At 42.0% G+C, this 18,759-nt stretch overlaps 1 protein-coding gene across 2 annotated transcripts in view; it reads left to right on the top strand.

The window, feature by feature from the left end:
- The window catches only part of LOC143037863 (uncharacterized), a 90,554-nt gene extending 75,570 nt beyond the window's left edge, over positions 1-14,984 (top strand). For both annotated transcript variants that reach the window (XM_076206460.1, XM_076206451.1), the window contains exon 4: positions 12,873-14,984. In XM_076206460.1, the coding sequence (XP_076062575.1) occupies positions 12,873-13,055 (183 nt within the window). In that variant the 3' untranslated portion in view covers positions 13,056-14,984. The remainder of the gene's footprint in view (positions 1-12,872) is intronic.
- The last annotated feature ends 3,775 nt before the right edge of the window (positions 14,985-18,759 follow it).

Below are 18,759 nucleotides of genomic sequence, written 5' to 3' on the forward strand. Positions count from 1 at the left end.
GCCTTCCATACCTCTTTTACTAGTCTTTCTTCACTCATTCTTTCCATGTGTCCAAACCATCCCAATAGTCTTTCATCAACCCTATCTCCCAACTCCCTTTTCACCCCAAACATAGTACAATGATGCAAATATGAGAAAAGGTCATCAGAAACAAATGGACCAAACACTTGGAAGAAAATAAAATAATAAACCCCAAACAATTTGGCTTTAGAAGTGGCAGATTGTGCACCACAAACCTAATCTGCTTTTACTCGAGATTAGTTGAGACAATACAAGAAAGAGATGGCTGGGCAGATTGCACCTTCTTGGATTTGCAGAAGGCATTCGACAAAGTACCACATAAAAAATTAATAAGAAAAATTGAAATAATTCGAATACAAGGTAAACAGCTGGAATGGATGAAGGATTTCTTAACTGGGAGAAAAATGAGAGTGGTACTTAGTGACAAAAATTCAAACTGGGAAAATGTGATATAATTGGCGTCCCACAAGGCTCTGTATTGGCTCCATTAATGTTTGCCATATATATAAATATATGGATGAGGGAGTAAATTGTCACATGAACTTCTTTGCTGACAATGCCATATTACTCAAGAACAGAAGAAGATTGCAGATCGCTGCAAGATGACCTAGACAGAATATGGGAATGGAGTCAGTGTGAGATGAACTTCAACATTAAAAAATTTAGCATAATGGAATTTGGAAAAAAGGGTAAAAACAGAGTATCAGGACAGTATAGAATTGGAAACAAGTCAAAAAAGTCTATTCAGAAGGGGACCTAGGAGTAATTATCACAAGTGACTTACATACATACATATACCAAGGCTTTTTCCCCCTTACAAGGGAGGTAGGCAAAAAGGAAAAGGCCTAAAATCATTCCCACCCATTCCATCCCTAAATACACTCCACACCCCCTCCACCCTCCCCCTTATCTTAGCACCTCCAGGATGACGGGTCATCCCTGCACCCTGTCCACTGCCCTGGGTCAGAAGCAGTGTCGCAAGACACAGCACATCCACAGCAAGGCCCCCATGCATAAAAGGAGAAGACGGGGAGAAATCACTTGGGGCTGTGTCAAATTTTGCTCACACATACTACCTCAGCCCCCATTCCACCTCATGCATCACAACATCTTCCATATACAACCATTCTCCATTCACCCCTGTCTTCTGTTCTCTCCTGTCCTTCCTTAACAGACATTCCCCTCTTCCCCAAAGCCCCCTTCACCCCATCCATCCACCTCATCCTAGGATGTCCCCTCATGTTCACTCCCTCCACATCTGCCTTCCATACCTCTTTTACTAGTCTTTCTTCACTCATTCTTTCCATGTGTCCAAACCATCCTAATAGTCTTTCATCAACCCTATCTCCCAACTCCCTTTCCACCCCTGTTCTCCTCACCTCCTCATTTCTCACTCTATCTAGCCTAGTAACCCCCATCATACTTCTCAGACACCTCATCTCAAACACATTCAAACTCCTTCTCTCTCCCTCTCTTATGTTCCATGTTTCTGCCCCATACAGTGCTGTTGACACAATCACTCCTTCTTATAGTCTCCTCTTAGCATCCATTCCCAAATGTCTATTCCTCATTACACTCTTCAAGTGACTTGATACCTGATAAACATGTCAATTAATTATTCAGAGAGACTTATAACTTATTGAGATCAATGAAAGTGGCCTTCAACTACATAGATGAGGAGATTGACGAGTTAAACACCATATGAGGATGGAGCCTTTATTTGTGTGACGTTTCGCTTATTACAGTTTTTTCAAGTACACATGCTTGAGATTAGATAAGAGCAATTGAGGGAATGGGGAAAGAAAGAAGTAGGGGGAAAGAGGAGAAGGGGGATTGAATACTGGGAGAGGCTGAGAAGGCTGGCCCAAATGTCCACGGGAAAATTGCTCAAAAAGAGTGGTTTAAAATTTTGTTGGCCATGGGTATTAGGGGAATTATGTGGGGTGAGATTTTTGAACATGCCCCTATTTTGTTCAATAGTGTTTGTTCCTCTAATGATCGCTGCTTCCAAACACTTCCTGCGGATCTTGTCTGGTTCTCGTATCAGCAGCTCTGCATTTTTCTAGTCCATCAGATGGTTTTCCCTCTTCCTATGTGTCACACATGCATTGGTGGTGACATCATGCCTGACGTTGTAACGGTGTTCATGTATTCAGGTCGTGTGGCGTTTCTCTGATGTAAGCTTTATCACATTCTGAGCACGGAATATGATGAACACCGGCTTTGGTGCCCGGTGTTTGGTCGTAGTATGTTCTCGTCCTCGTGATGTCTTTTATCGTCCTGCTGGTCTGCCACACTACTTCCAAATTGGTGGTTCTTAAAATATGAGTCAGGTTGGTGGCAATGTTGCTGGTTGGCAACACGAGATGTTTTTCTATGCTGTCCTGCTGCCTACGGCTTTCCCAAATCTTAGCAGCCTGTTTTCTGCAATTATCCAAAAGAAATTCTAGAAATTTTAGTTGTAAAAAAGTCTCTTTGATAAACCTGCACTCTTCTTAGTATTTTGCACTGCATATCCTGAGTGCCCTAAGGAAAAAGCCTATTACCCTTGGTCCTAATGCCATGGTGGGAAGAAATGAATTAAATCGTTTCTGTTAGTGGATTTTCTATATACTTTAAATTCCAGTTACCATATTTAAAGATGTGTGTGTCCAAGAAAGGATGAGAATCACACATCATTTTGTGGTAGAGGAAGTCTCTATTTATAGAGAAATGATGATAATTTATTATACTGTGACTGTCCCTCCGTTATGCTATCCCCCGCCCCCCTTTTCTTATTCATTTTCACATTTTGCCGAATCCTGTGGTGGGGGAAAAAAATACTGCCACCAAGTTCTTCCACTTAGTCAAATGAGGTGACAAAAACAGGACAGGGATAGGGCTAGGCATCATTCTCCCTGTAGCCCCAAGGGAGACATTCTTAAAAAAAAGTAAAGGCATAAGAGGGTGTGGGAGGTGTTTTCCAACCAGTACCCTAAGGTTTGGGTCTTTTAATGTGTGTGGATGTGGTACAGATGAGAGTAAAAGAGAAGAGATAGGCATTATGTTTGTGAGAAGAAAGATGGATGTGTTGGCATTGAGTGAAACTTAAGTTGAAAGGGAGGGACGAGTGTAGTTGGGAAGATCTCAGGAGTGAAGAGATGACGAGGGAGAGAAGGGATGGCTATATTAGTAAGTGAAGAGATAGGTAAGCATGTGGAGTGGAAGGTTTCTTCAAGGTTAATGTGGATGAAGGTGAAACTGGGAAAGGAGATGTGGGTTTTTGTAAGTGCATATGGGCCTGGTAGTGAGAAGAGTGTAGAGGAAAGGGAGGCTTTTTGGATAGATTTAAATGAGTGCATAGAGGGATTAGGGAGAAATGTCATTGTAGTGGTATTGAACCAATAGAGTGGTTGGTAAGTGTGGAGTTCCAGGAAAAAATCAGTGGAGAATTGATGGTGGAGATGTGTCAAAGAGTTGATGATAGCAATTACAGTGTTTAGGAAGAAAGTCTAGCATAAATACACAAGGGAGAGGGTGGTGGATGGAAGGGCAGTAGATAGAGCATTAATGGACTATATAGTGGTAACCAGGAGTATAGTAGGAAGCATTAAGGATGTACATGTTCTAAGGGGAGAGAGTGGGGGAATATCAGATAATTTTCTGGTGGAAGGTAAATTGAGAGTGGAAGATATATGGAGAAAGAGGAAAAGGACAGAAGGTAGGATGGTACTTAAAGTGAACTGTTTCAATGAGAAAGAAAAGGAGTACAAGAAACTGAGAGGAGGGAGTGGAGGAGGAATGGGGATGGTTCAAGGAGGGAGTCACAAGGTGTGCAAAGATGGTGTGTGGAACAAGGAGGATGGGAAGAAATAGAAGGAAGGGTAGTGAGTAGTGGGGTGAGGAAGCAAAGAAGGTTGTAGAAGAGAAGAAGCGAGGTTTCACAGATTGGTTACAAAATAGGATGAGAGAATCATATGAGAGGTAGAAAGAAAAGGGAAGTACAGCTCAAGATAAAGGAGGCAAAGAGGAGATCAGATGTGAAATGGGGTAAGAGTATGACAGAAAATTTTGAAAGTAATAAAAAAATTTTGGAAAGAAATTAAGAGAAGAAAAGGAGGTGAATCAAGTAGAGAAGAAAAAGTAATAGGTGCAGATGGAGAGATGATAATGGAAGAGAAGGCAGTAAGAGGAAGATGGGAGTTTCTAAATGTGAAGGACGGCAGGGAGGGAAATGTAGGTGTAGTGGGAAGCGCTAAGAAAATGAGTGATGAGTGAGGAATGTGGAGGAGAAATCAGGAAAGATGAAGTGAAGGCAGTTGTTAAGATGACGAGAGCAGGCAAGGCACCTGGGTTGGATGGGTGTCATGCAGAATGTCTAGAAAATGGAGGTATAGTGATGGACTGGCTGGTGAGATTAATGTTTGTTTAAGAGAGGGTAGAGGGCATAGTTCCACTTTACAAAGGAAAAGGGGACAAGTGTGAGTGTAGTAGTTTCAGAGGGATCAGTTTGTTAAGTGTAGTTGGAAAGGCTTATAGGAGGGTCTTGATTGAGAGGATTAGGAGAGGAACAGGGAGTAACTGGTGAGAAACAGTGTGGGTTTAGGACAGGTAGGGGTTGCATGGATCAGATTTTTGTGGTAAGACATGTGAAAATATTAGGAAAAGATAAGGGTGTTTTTTGGGCCTTTATAGATTTGGAAAAGGCTTATGACAGGATAGACAAGAAGGTACTGTTGGAGGGACTGCAGATGTATGGGATAGGAGGAAAGCTTTTAAGAGCAGTCAAGAGTTTTTACAATAGTAGAGCTTGGCATTAGAATCAGAAATGGAAAGAGTGAGTGGTTTGAGGTAAAGGTGGGACTTTGTCAGGGATATGTTATGTTGCATTGGCTGTTCAATTTATACATGGATGGGGTGGTGCAAAGGTGGGTCAGGGATTGGAAATGGTTAAAGAAAATGGAGAAAAGTGGGAGATAAGCCAGTTGTTGTTTGTTGACGACACTGCACTTGTAGCAGAATCAGAGGAGGGATTGAGGAAGTTAGTGACAGAGTTTGGGAAGGTGTGCAAAAGAATGAAGTTGAAGATAAATGTAGGTAAAAGTAAAGTGATGAAATGTACAAGGGGAGAAAGTGGCAGCAGACTGGAAGTGAGTATTAAGGGAGAGAGACTTGAAGTGGATATTTTTAGGTTCTTGGGTGCAAATGTGGCAGAAAAGGGAGGAGTGGAGGAGGAGGTAGAATGTAGATTGAGAGGGATTAAAAAGTGTAATGAGAAAGACATTTGTGAATGGATGCTAATAGATTGTATGAAGGAGTGATTGTGCTGACAGCACTGTATGGAGCAAAAACATGGAACATAAGAAAGTGTTTGAGATGAGGTGTCTGAGAAGTATGATAGGAGTTACTAGGCTAGATAGAGTGAGAAACAAGGAGGTGAGGAGGAGAATGGGCATGGAAAGGGAGTTGTTGTTATTGTTGTTCCCTAGACTGTCTGTCCGAGCAGTCCCGTCTCCCCAAGGAATGCCACAGCCAAAACTGGGTTTTCCCACAAATCCTTTATAGAGTGTATGTTGTGTTGTTTGCGTGCATGATTGTGTATAATGCAGTCTTCCATTATGTGTTGTATGGTATGGGGTGAAGTGTTACATCCTGGGCAGCTGTTCACAATGCGGTCATCCAGCCTCTTCTGGTAGCTTAGAAGTGCTGGGTGGTGGCTGCACCGCAGTCTGGCCAGGTGGACTCTGTCCTTTCGTGGGAGAGAGGATTCAGAAGGGTGGATATCAGGGGGTCTGGCATGCAGCAGTGTGTTGTCTTTCAGTGTGTTAATGGAGCGGTGAGTGATATGATTATGAATATGTTTCCGGAGGCTGGTATTTGGTGGTTGTGGAGGAAGAGAAGAGAGTATCTGTGTGTGATACAGGTCTTTGGGAGTTGTTTTAATGTTTCTTGGTGTGTGTGGGTGTTCTGCTATGTAGTGTAGCGGGTGTGATGTGTTTGTGGTGGCTGCGGCAAGTGTTTGTGTGCCTCTCATGTTGGTGGTCCTTGACTTTGAGGACTTCTGTTTCATAGTGTAAATGGTCTGTAGGTGTTGTATTTGTGCAGTCTGTAATTGTTTTTAGGGCTTTGTTTTGTATGATTTGAGGGGTGTTGTGGTGTGTCTCACTGAGATTAGGAGCCCATGCAGGACTCGCATAATTCATCACTGAGCGTATGCATTGTTTGTTTATTGTTGTATTAGTTTCTTTGTTTTCTCCAAATGTTGTTACAGCGATTGACTTATGTGCGATAAGTCTAGGTGTGCATTTGTTTTTTTATGTTTGTGATGTGTTGTTTGAAAGACATGGATGTATCGTATGTTACACCAAGAATTTTCGGTGTGTTTGTGTGTGGTATTAGAGTGTTGTTGATGTAGAGATGAGGTATGTATTTGTGTTCTTTTGTCCAGTTGGTGAGAAGTGTTGCTGTAGATTTGGTTGGAGCTATTTTGAGTCTGTTTGTGATGAATCATGTGTTGAGTGTATCAAGGTATGGCTGGATTATTTCTGCAGCTTTGTCTGTGTTACGATGTGTGCATGTGATTGTTATGTCGTCTGCGTAGGAAGATATTTGTATTTCTGAGGTGTCTGGCGTGGGTAAGTCATGCATGTGATTCAAGAGCGTTGGGGATAGAACAGAGCCCTGTGGTACTCCATTCTTAATATTTCAGATGTACGATGATTGGCCATTATATGACACGTAAGCATTCCTACCTGCCAGATAATTGGGCAGCCATCTTTTGGTGTTATTGTGCATGTCTGTGTTATATTTTATTTGTTAGGTTGTGGCGGGGGATAGCATCAAAAGCTTTACTAATGTCTAATGTTATAAGAAGTGTTCTGTGGTGGGGCCTATCTGAATTGATGCCATCTAAAATTCTTTGTGAGAGGTTTTCAGAAGAGTGTTTGTGGAGTGTAGTGGCCTAAAACCGTGTTGTGCGTCAGCAAGAGGAATATGTAGTGTGACAAGTTGAAGTATTAGGCATTCAATGACTTTAGAGGGGGTGCAGAGAAGTGTGATTGGGTGGTGCGATGTTGGGATTGTTGGGTCTTTGTTCGGTTTTGGAATGGTGATTATTTTACCATGCTTCCAGATGTCGGGTATAGTGTTGTGTGAATAGCTGTAGTTTGCAAGTGCGTGTATACCTTGTGGTCCAATGTGTTTTAGGTGGATGTTACTTATGTTATCAGGGCCACAGGCAGATGAGTGCTTGAGATTATGTGTTTTGTCTGACTGTCTATGAAGGGTGTATAGTCTGAGTCTGTGGGAAAGTCTTTCTTAAGTCAAATAGTGCGTCGGTCGTCAGGGTGAGAAGTGAGATGGCTTGTCTGCAAAATGATTTATGAGTGTGTTTGCTTGTTGTCTGTTGTTGTGATTATTGCTGCGTGAGAGCGTGTTGTGTTACTGTTGGATAGTGTAATGCTGTTGAGTGTTTTGTACAATTTGCTGGTGTTTGTTTGTGATCAAGTGTATTGATAAAGTTTTGCCAATTGTGTGTTTTTTGTTCATGTATTTTATTGGCAATCACAGTGTTTAGTGTTTGTATTTGGTCTGCTATGTTTTGAGGGATAGGTGTGGGGGTATTGTGTTTAAATGTGTCTCATCTAATGAGGCTTTGGATTTCTGGTGTGAAGTTGGGGTTGTGTGATTTTCTGTTGCCTCTAGGGATGTATCTCTTGTCTGCATTTTGTATAATTACAAAGGATTACAAAGGCGGAGCATGCCGACAGGAGACCTTTTGGTCCATATCTAGGTCGGATGTGGAAAAAAAAAAAATCATATTAATAATAAGATAATAATTATAAAAAAAAACTAATAATGTATGGAACAAACAAAATACATAAATAAATGCATAGGTATAGTTGAATAACAAACAAACAGGTAAACAGTAAATAATAATAAATTGATACATAACTAATAATAAATGAAAATCAAACAGACAAGTGATAAAAAAAAAAAAAAAAAAAAAATTATAATCATTACAGCATCTTGCTTAGGTGTTTATCTAAATGAGTCTTAAAGTTTCGAACTGAACTACATTGCACTACCTGTGCAGGAAGTTTATTCCATTCATTAACTACACGGTTGGCAAAGTTGTTTCTACCTACTTCCAAATTGAATCTATTTCCGGACAGTTTGAGACCATTGTTTCTTGTCTGATTCTCTTTCAATGTGAAACTTTTGTCACTTTGATGTTGTCAATTCCCTTTAGAATCTTAAAGACCTGTATCAAGTCACCTCTGAGTCTACGCTTTTTTAGGGAAAACAGATTCATATGTTTTAGTCGATTGTCGTATGATTTATTTTTGCTATTTGGAATCAGTTTTGTGGCTCACCATTGTACTTTTTCCAGTCTGTCAATGTCTTTAATGAGATTCGGTGACCATACAGAAACAGCATATTCCAAATGTGGATGAACTAACGATTTATATAGCTCGTTAATGAGCGATGGACTTTTGAAATCAAAAGATCGTGCAATCAGTCCTAGAATCTTATTTGCTTTCTCAGAGGCTGAAATACACTGCTTGGATGATTTGAGGTCGTTACTGATAATTACGCTGAGATCTTTTTCACTATCCACTTTTGTTAACGAATTTCCAAATAACTTGTAATCGTACTTATTGTTGTTTTTACCTATGTGCATTACCTTGCATTTACTTGTGTTAAATTTCATTAGCCACTTTTCAGACCATTGCTGTAATTGTATTAAAAGTGTGCACAGCATTGTTTATGTTTGATTGGTGTACTGTTAAGTGTTTCAAAATGTTGTTCTGTCTCTTCAATAAAAGCTTCCCAGTTAGCTCTCTTGTAATTGGTGTGTGTGTGTCTGTGGCCAACTGGGGTGCATCTTGTTTTGGTGGTGGTGATGATTGGAAGGTGGTCAGAACCAAGGGTTCCGACCACTCTCCCTGATGTTGTTGGGGTTAGGCAGGGGGAGCAAAAGGTGATATCAGGAGAGGAGGGAGTGTATAGGGCTTGGTGTGGGATATGTGTATGATTATGTGTGTTGTTCATGATAGTCAATGAGTCAAACTGAGTCTGTATATCAAGCCCTCTGTCTGTGTCAGGGTTGTCAACATACCATGCAGACGACTTGGCGTTGAAGTCACCACCCATGATCAGGTTGGGGATTGAGGCTAGTTGGGTAAATTGAGGCCTGAAGGTGTTTGGAACTGTGGGGGATGATTGTCAGTGTTGATTTGTTGCCAGTGCAGATTCGAATAGATTGGATTTCTGTAGTGTTATCTGTGGTAGGGAGGAGAATTTTGGTTGTGGCACTTGTGTCCACAAAACAGATGGAGTGGTGGATCAGGGTGATGAGTCCACCGACATTGCCGTTGGTCCGGTCTTGTCTGATGGTGGTTTAATTATGAAATGATGGTGTTTTGTGTGAGTGTCTTAGTTTTGTTTCTTGTATAATTGCAATGTGTATGTTGTGTTGTTTAAGAAAGTGTTCGAGTTCATGTTTTTTCGTGTTAATACCGTCAATGTTGTGTTGTAATATGTTGATGTTGTGTGTTCTGTATGTGTTGTATGTTGCCATTTGGGGTTGAGGTTGGGGTGTTAATGGGGAAGGTATAGGAACTGGGTTAGAGGGGGGGAAAGGAGAGATTGGGGACAAAGGAAGGGGAGTACTGATTGGGGATAAGGGCAAAGGGAAATTGGGAGTGGGTAAGGGTGCTGGCTATGGTTGGGGAGATGGGAGTGGGGTTACTGGAGGACAGGTAGAACATATCCAAGTGTTTGTGTATTGGTTTGTGTCAGCAAGTGTTGTACAAGTGAGGTGGGCCCAGTTTTTGCATATATTGCACTGAACTGAGCCCTTTGTCTGTCTGCTTGAGGTAATGGGTTTAGAGCATGTTGGGCATGTGTATTTTGTGGTGAGCCCAGTTTTGCTCACTACATGTCCGGCTAAAAGTAGAAGAAGAGGGGTGATCGCCGGAAAATCACCCCTCGGTGCAGAAAAAACGTAACATTGCATGTTGAGAAAAAGGATTGTGGTACTCCCCAAGGCAGTCGTAGCTCCTCTTGGGGATCGGTGCCACCTGCATAGAGCTGGTGGCCAGGGCTGGTTGCCGCCGTTTGGCCCCCAACTCTTGGGGTTGGGGGGTGGCCCCACGACGTAGATGCTGCGGCTCCAGGACCTGGAAAGGGAGTTGTTGTTGTTGTTTCATTCCCTTGACTGTTTGTCTGAGCAGTCCCGTCTCCCCAAGGAATGCCACAGCCAAAACTGGGTTTTCCCACAAATCCTTTATAGAGTGTATGTTGTGTTGTTTGCGTGCATGGTTGTGTATAATGCAGTCTTCCATTATGTATGTATATATATATATATATATATATATATATGTATGTATAGATAGATATTAATATATCTTCAATGAAAAGATTGTTTTTGCTGAGAAATGAACTGACTTCTAAACTAATACATATTCAGTAAAGTACAAGATAAATTGCCAGAATATTATATATTGCGGGTCATTATCATTCACTTATTTTTGTTGACACCCCCCCCCCCCCTCATCTTTCTCAAGCTAGACAAGGAGCAGCAATCCTGGTTCACCCTGGTATCTCTTATCAATCACAGTTCATACCTCAGTTCAAGTCATCACAACCAGTCTTTCAATATCACCCACTAACCATCCAGGTTTCTACATCTTTCCCTATCTGAAAACCTCACTTTAGGAACTCTTTTCTGACTAATTCATCCACCTTGCCTTCCTACCATCTGATTAGAGATTTAAGGGAACCCAATGTGCAAAAATTAATTTAGAAAATTTGGCCAATTTCTAAAATATATCCCAAGAAGTGGCTGAAGCTTGTGCCTGTTCTCTGAAAGTTTGGTGTAAATATAGTTCTTTCACCTTCAAAAAAATTGTTGGAGATGGTCCATAGTCTTTCCCATGACAGCACCCACTTGAGCCCCTGGCTACTTCCTCCCCCATCTCACTCTAGCCACCCTTACAAAAAGAAAGAAAAAAATGGTAACTGAAGTCATTTAACAGGAATCTCTCTCTCCATCTCTCCCTCCTCTCTCCCCTCTCACTCCCCTCTCACTCCCTCTCCTCTCACTCCCTCTCCTCTCACTCCCTCTCCTCTCACTCCCTCTCCTCTCACTCCCTCTCCTCTCACTCCCTCTCCTCTCACTCCCTCTCCTCTCACTCCCTCTCCTCTCACTCCCTCTCCTCTCACTCCCTCTCCTCTCACTCCCTCTCCTCTCACTCCCTCTCCTCTCCCTCCCTCTCCTCTCTCTCCCTCCCCTCTCTCTCCTCTCTCTCTCTCTCTCCTCTCTCTCTCTCCTCTCTCTCTCTTTCTCTCCTCTCTCTCTCTTTCTCTCCTCTCTCTCTCTTTCTCTCCTCTCTCTCTCTTTCTCTCCTCTCTCTCTCTTTCTCTCCTCTCTCTCTCTTTCTCTCCTCTCTCTCTCTTTCTCTCCTCTCTCTCTCTTTCTCTCCTCTCTCTCTCTTTCTCTCCTCTCTCTCTCTTTCTCTCCTCTCTCTCTCTTTCTCTCCTCTCTCTCTCTTTCTCTCCTCTCTCTCTCTTTCTCTCCTCTCTCTCTCTCTCTCTCTCTCTCTCTCTCTCTCTCTCTCTCTCTCTCTCTCATATTTATATATTCAGTGGCTGTTAATAGCTCCTGTTCAAAATTTTGAGTAGGTTATACACGAGTGTCCCCAACAGAAACATGCCTCACTTCACAGCAGAACTCTTTGCTTTTGTTGTTACCACATACATTATCCATGACATCACCTGCTTCCATATCCTCAATGATCCTCTGATTTACAAGGTCTACAAGCAGTATCCACCCACACTAAAGGCCTGGCCACAGAATGAAACTACTTTAGATGCAACCATCACATAGAGGACACTGGAATGGCATCATTCCTACACCTACACTGCCCCCACTATATCTTAACAAAACTATATTTCTTCCTTGAGTGACATGTGGGCCTGTCTGGTGGATGTTGCTGGTTACCTGTGACCCATGGGTCTCATGCGAGAGATCTGGGGCAATAGATTGATGGGTTGGTTGAGGCATGAATCTAAAATATCTTGGTGGTGGTGCATCCATATGGACAGAAGCACTAGGGAAATGTCATTAACAATGCCAAATTATCCTCTTGGAGTATGGCTAATAAATGGGGGCTGTGTTGGGTATGCAAGTGGTATATGCAAATCATTAGTCATGCATTGTTGAGCATCATGAAATTATCCTTTTTAATCTTTTCATTGACACGTATTCTCTTCCAACTACCCCAACTGTACCCCCATCATTCATTGCTTTGTAATAGGTTAATGAGGTATTAAGTGTTTAGATGGATGTCATAAGGTAGGTTACTTGGCTGTGAAATATCAAATGTGTAAATTATTTTAAGAGGTTAGATTTGATTGTGATAGCAGGGAGATGTGCTTATGGTATGGTGATAAGTAATAAGGAAATATTAATCCTGTGATATTTTGGGGAATTATTGTGGAGTTCTTAGTCCTATTTTGCTGTCAGGAAGGAGGAGGATGGGAATGCATTTCTTCTTGTGCTTCTGCTGCTGTTGCTGCTTCTGTTTCTCCTCCTTTTTATTCTTCTTCCTTCCTCTTCTAGTACTGTCATGCTTTTGCTCTATAGTTAAAAAAAAATATATTTTTCCTAATGTGTGATGACCAAGTTGTAGGGAGACTGTGTAATCACATTTTACTCTATCAGTGCAGGGCAGAAGGTGAGCAGCCTTTTAAATATTAAGGTGGGGTAGATTTTGATCCTGTTGGCTTGAATGTATGCTTTCAAGCCTTGCATGGGTTGTGTGGTACCACTGAGGAAGAAATGCTCAAAATTGTTTGCCTTTCAGAATGGGTTTGATGCAGGTGCCAGGTTTGATGGTGTGGCCAGGCCCAGCATCCCTCCCCCACCACCTGGTGTAGCCCCCAATGCAGCCCAGCTGGCTGCTTCAGCTGGTGCATCTGTCTCTCTGACTCAGAAGGAAGGTTCCTTCCTCACTGGGGGTACAGGAGGTGGATACACCTTCTGGTAATGTGTAGGTGAAGTAGGGTAACACACCAGCGGACTGCACCGTTCCATGTACTTCAGGTTCTTCAGTTGTTTCAGGTCCTAATCTGTGTGGGGCTTTGCGGAAGTGGAGGAAAGACAGTTATTGTTGATCATAGAAAGAGTGCATTTGTCTTGTATGTGCATGAGTGATGGACAGTTATGTAGCAAAAGGCAGAAGATATCTATGGTACTTCTTATGTCTGGTGAGGAGATATCTCTGTACTTTTTATGTTTGGTGTAATGATCTTGTCAGTGGAATTTGTGATACTAGCTATGATGCCATTCCAGTTGTACTGTTTTGTAATTTGATATTTGATCTTTGTGGTGGAGCATTACCCCAACAATAGGCCAAGTGTCAATGTACCTGTATGTACGTACATGAGCGGCTCTGCTGTTGCAAGCTCCGCCTGTGTATATATCTGGGACTTTCTACTTCTATGAAGTATGTCGTCTTGTGGTCTTTCGAGACTTGTGCTTCCCTGGCAAAGGCATTACTGCTGCAGGGCTTGATCTTCTCACAAAGTAACCCATGCTCAACTAATGAGATAAGGTGGCTGTAGCACCACAGCATATTACTGCTGTTGTTCATTTATTTTCACTTCAGTTGTAGTAGTGTCCTAGGGTTGAGAAATAAGAAAATTTTGTCTTACCATTTGATTTGACTTGAGTATTTTTTCCATTGTTATAATCATTGTTGTTGACCTTGTTTGTCATTGCTTGTATATTTTGTTATTTTATTTATAAATTTAAACTTGAATGCACGTATAGAACATCAAGCCCTATTGCAACACCCACTAGATGCACAATATACTGGCAATAAGGATGAGGTACTGTTGGAGTGTGGCCCGGACTTAAATGCAGCTGTTGTTGCTTGAATGTACATAACGGTGCTGCTGTTGGCTAGTTTGTGCAACTTGTGTATTTACTCCACATTTATTGGCTTGTAGGCTTTTATAGTTGGCCCATATCTAGATGTACGGAGGTAGTTGGAAGAAGTGGCTGTGCTGGTTTGTAGTGAGCACATCTGCTTCCCCTTGTAAAGGAGTAAGTTTAAGCCAGGTTGACACTTTGTATATTGATATTTGATATGGCACCTGTAGAACACTGATATCCTCAAAGGTATTTCTTGTCTCCACTTGTATAAAATGCATGCCTGGATGAATAGTTTTGATTTCTATTTGCAAAGTAATGGATTTCTAAGGTTTGCTACAGGGATGAAAATAGATTTTGCAATATGTTCAACTGAGTCTTCACTTTTCTAAGATCAGGATGGTTATTTTTATGCAAAGTATATGGCCTGTGGTAGTACAGCTTTTGTATACAACAGGATAGTGTATGTGAACTTTAGGACCAAGACCAGGGGGAGGGGGAGGTGTAGGGGTATCGAAGTGTTTCTTTGAACCCCAACAACCTCCCCCAGTTACCAGTCAACCAATTTTCATACTTCCAAGTTGAATTTGTTTGGATGCAAATTGTAAATAAAGATGAGATCTGCAAACTTGGCTCATGGCATAATCCCTCACACATACATATATATATATATAAATATTTATATATACATATATATAAATATACATATACAAATTGTTCAGAAATATATGGTCTTTTCGATTGCTCAGTTTTTCTTGAAGCCTTCCAAATCCATGCCTCTTCTGTTTGAAGAGTGTGCACCTCCATTTTAGTTGCAAGTTTGGAGAGTGCATGACACCACATTTTTTCAGAAGTGCTTGGATGGTTGTTTTACTTTTTTCATTTAAAACACAGAGAGGTGTAGTTGTAATTTCTGCCACAGTTTTTAGATTAAATATTCTGATTAAAAGTGAAGAAAGCATTAAGGATAGGTTAATCTTAAGTTGATTTCTCAATGTTTTGACATTGTACCAAGTATAACCAATAAAGAAAACCCCAATAATATGAGTAACCGTTTCCTATGTGTTTTTTAGCTATGTGATGAGTATAAAATTACCTTGTAGGGCAATGTGACACCTTCTAGTATAGTACTGATGTGGCTGTCACATAAGTGCAGGGTCTTTAGTGAATGGGTTCAGATGCATGTGCTCAAGCTTGATTTTCGAAGTTTAAGAAGGGAATATGGGAATGGAATGGGTAATAGATAGGGTTAACTTGAAATCCAACCGTGCACTGCAAGATGATTCATTATGGACAACCAGTGGGGAACCTTATCAGTAATACTTTGGGATGGACTTCAAGACTTTTCAACCTGGAGGAAGATCAACCACAGTGAAGAAGCAAACGAGAGTGACAGTATATTCACTCACTCCATTGTGCCCAGTTTCTTGTAGGATACCCATGGTCGTCAGGTAACTAGTAATGACCTCTGGTTTGGCCCACATGTATCCTGCAAAATGGATAGCAACACTGCCCATTCTCAAAGCATGCCAACTGTATCACATCCATCTGGAGATGCAGGGCACTCTGTCTCTGGATTGGTCTCAAGATATTTATCCATCAACTTCAACAGTATTACACCTTTTCACACGTGGAGAGCTGACATTCAGTGACTGTTCCCTTCCCTATAATTTCAGTGACGTAGAAACTATCCCACATCAATACAAAAATACAGACAATAGTCCAAAGTTTTTCCCCAAAGAGATCAGTTTGAGGGCCTGAGGACCATTGCCAGCAGCTGTGGAGCTGTAGATTTTCAACTTGGTGAAATTTGAGGATACCAAGACTCCATCCATTAAGAAGATGGAACCAACACAGAATAGGCTTGGCAACAGATTCAAACTGCCTCAGGTGCAACCACCATACAAAAGACTTGAACACCTTGTATTACTATGCCCCACACTAATATTCCCCAAACAGCAACACAATATCTCTTCTTATGCTCCCAACTGGAGGCTGTTGCCAGTTTCCTGGAGGCTATAGATCTTCAAGAGAGACCAGGACAATGGATTGATTGAGGCAACAATTGGTGTAACTCCAAGTAAGTGATGTGTTGTCTGGATAGAGCGAACAGGGCAGTAGAAGATGAGGTTTACAGGTATGGATGGCGACTGCATATGGGTCAATTTAAGTCTGTAGCCAGGCCATTTCTATGCTGGTATAGCATCAGTATCCAGTGGTGGCCTAAATGCAGTCCTGCAAATGTTATTCTTGTTAAGGAAAATATTTCTCAGTTGGGCTTAGAGTGTATGCTTTGTGATCATGGAGTTATGTTTTTGTATGGATATGTTCTGAGTTTGGAGGCTGTTGGAAATGTATAGTAGAGAAGTCAAGGTTAACTCTTCCTCAAAATCTGTACTTGTCACAAATTTCATTTTGAGGTCCTTCTTCAGCTCATCTCCCTGCTTAGAAGTGGATACCAGACTCTCAAGGTGACTTGGGGAATGAAAACTTGGAAAAAGGGGACAAAGTACAGCCCCATCACCTTCCAAGTGGTGTTCTTGGGACCTGCTTCTACCTGGGAGTTGCTAGGAGGCAGTGAATGAGACTAACAGGATATTCAGTCAGTCTCTCCCACTAACAATAACTTAATTTTTTCCAACTTACCACTGTAAGTCCTCCGATGATGGTGGGGGCAAGAAATTGTGATCTCTGGAAGCACTTGGTAACCCACATTGCTGATGGTGTAGGTTCAATGGTCGCTTTGTGTAAGAATGGGGATGAGCAGCCTCCCTGACTGAGCACCCCAATTTAGTATGGTCACCCATAAGGCAGTAAGAATAATAATAATGGGAACAGCAGCAGCAGGGAGGGAGCAACAGCCCTCCCAAAACTAAAACCACTGTTGTAAATCCCTGTAAGCAAAACAAAGAAGCCCGCCCTCAAACCTGAGAACAATACAATGCTAACAACAGAGTAATAATCGCTGCCGTTGGTTTTGTCAATTTGACTCCATATCAAGACAAAGTGGAGCCTGAACTGGACTACCTAGGTGGGGGAAAAGAATACTGCCACCAAGTTTTCCCACTTGGATCGTAAGAGGCGAGAAGAAAGGGACGGGGAGAGGGACTAGGCATCCTTCTCCCTGTAGCCCCAAGGGGCAATTTCCTAAAACGAAAAGAAAAGGCATAAGGGGTGCTGGCGGGCCTCGGGCCAGCACCCTAAGGTTTGGGTCTTTTAATGTGCGTGGATGTGGTACAGATGAGAGTAAAAGGGAAGAGATAGGTAGTATGTTTGTGAGAAGAAAGTTGGATGTGTTGGCTTTGAGTGAAACTAAGTTGAAAGGGAAGGGTGAGTGTATGTTTGGGAGAGTAAGTGGGAGGTTATCAGGAGTGAAGAGAGGGCGAGGGAGGGAAGGGGTGGCTATTCTAGTAAGTGAGGAGATAGGTAAAGGGGTAGTGGAGTGGAAGGAGGTTTCCTCAAGGATAATGTGGATGAAGGTGAAACTGGGAAAGGAGATGTGGGTCTTTGTAAGTGCATATGGGCCGGGCAGTGAGAAGAGCATGGAAGAAAGGGAGGCTTTTTGGATGGATTTAAATGAGTGCATAGAGGGTTTAGGAAGAAATGTCAATGTAATAGTACTGGGAGACCTTAATGCTAGAGGGGGAAATGGTCCAATCGATGGAGTGGTTGGGAAGTGTGGAGTTCCAGGAAAGAATCGTAGTGGAGAGTTGATGGTGGAAATGTGTCTAGAAAGAGAGTTGATGATAGCAAATACAGTGTTTCGGAAGAAAGTCAAGCATAAGTACACATGGGAGAGGGTGGTGGAGGGAAGGGTGGTAGATAGAGCGCTAATGGATTATGTAGTGGTAAATAGGATTATGATAGGAAGAGTTAAGGATGTACATGTGCTAAGGGGAGAGGGTGGGGGAATATCAGATCATTTTTTGGTGGAAGGTAAGTTGAGAGTGGAGGATAGATGGAGAAGGAGGAAAGGGACAAAAGGTAGGGAGGTTCTTAGAGTGAACTCCTTGAATGAAAAGGAAAAGGAGAAGGAGTACGAAAAGAAGCTGAAGGAGGAGTGGGAGGGAGTAAAGGATAGAGCAGAGATGGGTGTGGAGGAGGAATGGGGATGGTTCAAGGAGGGAGTCTTAAAGTGTGCAAGGATGGTGTGTGGAACAAGAAGGACAGGGGGAAATAGAAGAAAGGGTAGTGAATGGTGGGATGAGGAAACAAAGAAGGTTGTAGAAGAGAAGAAGCGAGCATTCACAGATTGGTTACAAAAGAGGACAGGGGAGTCATATGAGACGTACAAAGAAAAGAAAAGAGAAGTAAAGCAAAAGGTAAAGGAGGCAAAGAGGAGAGCAGATGTGAAATGGGGTAGGAGTATGACAGAAAATTTTGAAAGTAATAAAAAGATGTTTTGGAAAGAAATTAAGAGAGGAAGAGGAGGCGAATCAAGTAGGGAAGAAAAGGTAAAAGGTACAGATGGAGAGTTGATAATGGAAGAGAAGGCAGTGAGGGGAAGATGGGCAGAATATTTTAGGGAGTTGCTGAATGTGAAGGAGGATAGGGAAGGAAAGATAGCTGCAGTGGGAAATACGAAGAAAATGAGAGTGATGAGTGAGGAGAATGGAGGAGAAATAAGGAAGGATGAGGTGAAGGCAGTTGTAAAGATGATGAAAGCAGGTAAGGCACCTGGTCTGGATGGATGTCATGCAGAATGTCTGAAAAAGGGAGGTTCAGTGATGGTGAACTGGTTGGTGAGATTATTTAATGTTTGCTGGAGAGAGGGTAGAGTACCGGAGGACTGGAGTAGTGCCTGTATAGTTCCTCTT

The sequence above is a fragment of the Oratosquilla oratoria genome, chromosome 2 (genome assembly GCF_046742065.1).
Source record: "Oratosquilla oratoria isolate Oo_2021 chromosome 2, ASM4674206v1, whole genome shotgun sequence".
NCBI lineage: Eukaryota > Metazoa > Arthropoda > Malacostraca > Stomatopoda > Squillidae > Oratosquilla > Oratosquilla oratoria.